Raw genomic sequence first — 6,000 nt, 5'->3', positions numbered from 1 at the left:
AGGACCTTTGTGCTTAACCCTATCTGCAAAACAACTTTGTGCCTCTGGAGAGAGTGTGTGTGTGTGTGTGTGTGTGTGTGTGTGTGTGTGTGGAGTGCTTCTTCTGAGGTACGTGAAGCCAAATGAAATCTGAAACACCGTTTTTCTGTCAACCTATTCAGCTGACAGCAAAGACTCCTTGGGGTGGGGTGTGGTTAGGGAGGTGATGAGTTCAGGTAATGTTTGAACAAAGGAGAGTAGAGGCTAGACCAAATCCTTTTCAATATTTACGTTCAGTGGCGCTAAATCTGGCACCGTCTCCCATTTTTTAGCTGTGGAAACTGGGGGCAAATAACAACGTTTCTCAGCCTTAGTTTCCTCTTTTGTAAAATGGGGATGAAAACGATATCACCACCTAACTTTTAGAGTTACAATATGTAAATCTGTAAAGCGCTTAGGACATTGCCTGGCACACTGGCACTTAGCAAGAGCTTTAAGTCTTTGGTAAGTAAGTAAAACGCTATGACCTCCACTTCCAAACTGCTAGCCTCTTGTAAGCCCCACCTATACCGAAATTCTGGAGACGCCGCTGTTTCCGATTACAAGGTTTGACCCATGCAATTATTTTTGCTGCCATCTGCACGGTTAAAAGTCGCCCAAACGATTTCGGATGTCCGTACTCTTCTCCCCGTCCCCTTGGTTCCGGTTCCCGCTCCCCCTCCCCCACCGCCTCAATCGCGGTGGGGGCGTGAATGGGGGAGGGGGATGTGAATGGGGGAAGGGGGCACGTCCGCCTTCCTCCCCACCCCCTATCTTCGCCGCTCAGCGAAAGCCTTGGAAACCACCCCACGGCTCTCGTCCTACCCGGAACGCCCCCGGGGGCGGGGCTCGGGTGCCGCGCAGGCCCAATGCAGCCCCGTCGCGCCTGCGCAGTGGAGGGGCTGAAGGAGGCGGGGGATTGGTATGCGAGCGAATGTGTGAGGGGAGGAGGCGTCCGGGCCGAGCGTGGTACTACGACGGGCGCGGGCCGGAGGGGGCGGGGGGATGCGCCGCGGCGGCGGCGGCGGCGGCGGCGGCGGCGGCGGCGCGGGCGCTGGGACTGGTGTTTGGAGGCGCCAGAGCAGCGGATCCCAGTCTTGCTGCCGCAGCAGCGCGAGTGTCGCGCGCGGCCTGAAGACGACGTACCTTTTTGCTCCTCACCTTTTTTTTTTTTTAAATAACCGAAACCAATGAACGCAGCCGGGACCCGAGCTCCAGAGGCCGCCGGTGCCGACGGGACCAGGCTGGAGCCCGACAGGAGCTCGCGTCTGAGGCGGCGGGGGCGGCCCGAGGAGTCACAGGAGGCGGCGGCGCCTCGCGAAGCGGGCGAGTGGCTGGCGGCCGGGGCGCCGCCGCGCTTTCCCCCTGCTCCTCCTCCGCGTCCTCATCCCGCCACGACGCCCGGCCCGGCCTCGGGCTGGCTGCGGCGGCGGCGCTGGGCTGCGCTGCTGGTCCTCGGGCTGCTGGTGGCAGGCGCGGCGGACGGATGCGAGCTGGTGCCCAGGCACCTCCGCGGACGGCGGGCGGCGGGCTCTGCCGCGGCGGCCGCCTCCTCTCCCGCCGCGGCGGGGGGCGACAGCCCGGCGCTCATGACAGGTGAGGGCCGGGAGGGCGGCGGGCGGGGCTCGGCCGGGCGCTGCGGGACCCCCATCCCCGGGAGGGACCCGCGCCCCCTGCCCGGCGCCTGCTATTCGACGGCCCTCGTCAGTGCGTGATGCCCAGCCGGGTGCCCAGACGCCAGCGCCCTGGCAGCTGCTTGGGCGCTGCACTCCGGACGCCTTCCCTCTCCCCCTTGATACCCCGCCCTCGTCAAAGCCTCTCGACGGCAGTCGCTTCCCCGCCCTTAAATCTGCTCTCCGGTGTTCCACGCTTAGCAATGCGGTGGTTTCTCTTCCGTGCTGCAGAAGAGCCAGCAGGGTCTGCAGGGTACTGGACTGATTTTTTTTTTTTTTTTTGAAGCTGCTAGAAGAAGTCAGCAGCAGCAATGCGGTATTGAGTCCGCCTTCGGTGCTGCTGTTGCAAAGGCAGCTGGCAGCGAGTCTCACAGGTTCAGAGACCCGCTAGCGAGCACAGTGTCCCAGGGGAGGCTGCTGGAGAGGATTCTTTGAGAGTCATAATACCTAGTGGTATTTAGTGGTTCCTTATTAGTATGCGGAAACCTCTAAGTCTAATGTGGACTTTTTGAGGAGTGGGGAGAAGACCGTTTTAAAGGATGGATAGATAGTATTTGCTGGTGGGAGCATCACTGGGTGCAAAGGGTGCAGAAAGCTGAGCAGGTTACCAGGAATATACCGAAAATTTACCAAGTGCAGGATATTCGGTGCTCGTATTTGAGCAGCACAGTTCTGATAGACTGCAACAGCACTTTTAAAAAATATGGAACGTTCTTGAAATTATTGAAAACTGGCGAACATATGTGGTAAGGTGAGGTAGAAAATTGAATCCTTTTAAAGCTTTCCATTGTCATGTACTACTGATAGGTTTTGGTTTAAGTAATGATGTAAGGATCTTGAAATGATTTCTTTTGGAAAAGTAGTGGAGTTTAAAGTAAGCTTTTTTTTGGTACTTTATTTTTAAAAGTACTTTGTAGATTTTCTGCATAATTGCAAGACTAAAAAGGGAAGAGTAAAGTGGAACAAGATGACCCATCATTAATTTAACCAAAGTGATAGTCCAACAGGCGTTTCAAAGTTGCTAACAGCTGCTGTGAGTGGAGCTCAGGAGGTCTGTTCTTTAGAGCAAAGCAACTATTCACTGGGTTCTATGACAGGATGTTTACTATTGTAGAGAGGAGGGTGTTGGTAAACTTAACCAAGTTCTTTGGAAGTTGTAGTGTATGGAATATTTAACTTGCTTTACCCTGAAGTATATTAAGCCCTTTAAGTGGAAATTGAAACATCAGACTTAGCACTGGGTAATTTTGATAAAACGATTACAGAATGATCAGTATTAGGAGTGTAATAGAGTTTGAGTGAGAGGATAGATTGGATAGCTTTATGCTTGAATAGTCTTACAGTGATTATTGGAAAAGTAGCAAGATAAAACTATAATGTGAAGGTTTAATGCCTCATGCACGAAGGGAAGGAGCAGAATTACTTGGGTTTCTAGAAGCTGTAGGAGTGTGGCTCTTGGTTTCTTGAGCAGAAAAGTTTGGTTAATAAATAATTGGCTAGTGTTTTATCAATATGTAGTTGCTAAAAGGGCACATGATTCGAGAAATGTAGTATTCATCACTAACAGTATGTTGTATATCATGTAGATTAGGTCAAGAAAATTACTTAAGATAGAATTTTATTTTAATAAACTGTTTATAATCCTTCCTTTTGAAGATTTAAATTCCTCTGAGTTATTTATGGTATTGTGAAAAAGGAAAGGTGATTCTTACTGGATGAAAAGTCTGATATATCACACAAAATTAGTTTGTGCTGTAGTGCTTTAAAGTAAGTTTACTAAAATAATATTGACCCTGGAATTTATTTTTAATATTCTTTCCCTTTGTTAGAATCTTGATTTTTTAAAATAAATTTATTTATTTTTATTTTTGGCTGCGTTGGGTCTTCTTTGTGCTCACGGGCTTTTCTTTAGTTGCGGTGAGTTGCCGTGCGCGGGCTTCTCATTGTGGTGGCTTCTCTTGTTGTGGAGCACGGGCTCTAGGTGCATGGGCTTCAGTAGTTGTGGCTCGCGGGCTCTAGAGCACAGGCTCAGTAGTTGTGGCGCATGGGCTTAGTTGCTCCGTGGCATGTGGGATCTTCCCGGACCAGGGCTCGCACCCATGTCCCTTGCTTTGGCAGGCGGATTCTTAACCACTGTGCCACCAGGGAAGCCTGAATATTGATTTTTTGAATTATGTAAATCACTTGAAATTTAAGATAATCAGATTACACAGTATACAAGTTAAATTGGGTCATTTAAATAAGTTTATGTAAATACAGTCAACAGTTAGAGCATACTGAAAATTTCTTTGAATTATATGGTCAGTATGGGGCTCCTTCCTATTCTGATTGTATGAATAGTACTTTCTTTTGTGGTTTCCATTTGTAAATGTTGTGCTAAACCCAGAACGTAATTAATTATTGCTGTTGTACACTTCAGGAAGTAGAACCATAGACTGAACTTAAAAAATACTGTGTTATCATAATCTAGGCAGTGTTAATGGATAGAAATGGAATAGAGAGTTTCAGTAATGAAACTGAGCTTCATGTGAATGTTGAAAATGGAAAATTCTTGTAAGAATTTTGAGAGAATTGTTCTCTCTGGCTCTGTATTAAAGATGTCATTTAACTGTGAATTCTTAATAGCTCTGAAAATGGCAACCAGAGTCATTTTATCTTCTCTTTTTCTCTTCAGATTAGTATTTTAAATACTTACCTTTAGGAACTTCATAAGAGTTTGCCTCTTACTAGTAAAATCTAGAAAACAGTCTTTTCCACTGAAGTTTGCCTCTCAAGAGTTTTACTTTAGAGGTTTAGTGTATTTTAAGAATAAATTGCCTTTAAATCATCTATTACATGCTTAGTTTTGAGCAAGCAGGTGTTCTTTTAAAGAGAGAGACTATGTCACATCAAAATAAACAGGCCCATTGTCATAAGAATATTGGTTTATATTTCCTTTTCTTTTTTTATATTACCTTTTCAGGATTCAGTGTGTGCAAATGTTTTGATAAGGTGAAACCATTAACTATTTACAATGCTGTGTAGTAAGGGCTTAAGTTATATATATATGTGTGTGTATATATTGATATATAAAATTTTAATAATAATTTAATAATTTAATTTAATAATAACAATACATTTATATTTAGGGTTCTTACTTTCAAAGTGATTGAAATTTAAAGCAAGTTAGGGATTGGTGATTGAGTACTTGTTGATTATAATCTAAAGCAGTGTTTGAATAATTCAAAACATCACTTTTTTTTTCTTTTTTGCCTAACAGATTCAGAGTCAATGAATTGATCCCAGTAGGCAGTGATTGATCTCATCCAGATATGGTCCCTGAGAAATAGCTTATGAAAGGGCACACATATATGCAATAGACATACACACATACATAAATATATCGCATGTTTGTAGAACACAATTATTTATTCTGACAAAATATGTATATTTTGTCATATATATGTTATATATATACATATATATGTTACTTTGAGTAATATTTTGTGAATTTGCACGTGTTAATGTTTTCATTGTGACAATAGTTAAATTCATAGTGTACTTCACATAGTGTTAGAAAATGTTTTTCCACCTTTTGTGAAGTTACTCTTTTGAATTTAGCTTAGGATTTCCTGAAGCTGCCTTTTGATGGCTAGGTCTTCTGCTGTATTCCTTTTTTTCCCTTTCCCATAGTTATCATTTACCAGTCCCTTTCTTTTAAAAAAAAAAAAAAATTTTTTTTTTTTGATGTGGACCATTTTGAAAGTCTTTATTGAATTTGTTACAACATTGCTTCTGTTTTAGTTTTTTGGCCGTGAGGCATGTGGGATTTTAGCTCCCTGACCAGGGATCGAACCTGCACCCCCTGTACTGGAAAGCAAAGTCTTAACCACTAGACTGACAGGGAAGTCCCATACCAGTCCCTTTCTTTACTAGTCTTTGGTCATTGCTCTAGGTTGTTTTTTCTTTTTCCTGTTGCTGACTACAGAATTAAAGAATATACTCGTATCCCTTTTGATCTAGTCTATTCTGACCATTTAAGAATTGGTAGTAGTCTTATTGGTCTGGAAACATTGCATCCCTTGGTCCTCTTTTTGAGAATGCTATGGCAGAACTGAGTGGTCTCTGTTGGGAATCTCCTGACACAGGAAAAACTCAGAGGGCCAACTGGAAGACTGGGTTCAGGATTTAGTTTAATTTTAACAATAGGATCCACACAGGAATTCTTTAATTTGCTAAAGGCTTGCTTTGTGATTGGATACATGCTAATGTTTTTAGATTAATTTAGACTTTTGAGTAACTGTATCAAGTATTTTGGATATTGCCCTAC

General features: G+C 44.4%; 1 protein-coding gene across 2 annotated transcripts in view; it reads left to right on the top strand.

The window, feature by feature from the left end:
* The first annotated feature begins 951 nt into the window (after positions 1-951).
* The window catches only part of STIM2 (stromal interaction molecule 2), a 177,950-nt gene continuing 172,901 nt past the window's right edge, over positions 952-6,000 (top strand). Inside the window, exon 1 of one of the 2 annotated variants that reach the window (XM_081244656.1) lies at positions 952-1,614. In XM_081244656.1, coding sequence (XP_081100782.1) covers positions 1,209-1,614 — 406 coding nt within the window. In that variant the 5' untranslated portion in view covers positions 952-1,208. The remainder of the gene's footprint in view (positions 1,615-6,000) is intronic. The other variant, XM_081244657.1, reaches the window with a different exon arrangement.

The sequence above is a fragment of the Mesoplodon bidens genome, assembly GCF_964165515.1.
Source record: "Mesoplodon bidens genome assembly, chromosome: 1".
In the NCBI taxonomy this organism is placed as follows: Eukaryota; Metazoa; Chordata; class Mammalia; order Artiodactyla; family Ziphiidae; genus Mesoplodon; species Mesoplodon bidens.
The sequence above is the reverse complement of the archived record's forward strand: the minus strand, read 5'-3'. Positions and strand labels throughout refer to the sequence as shown.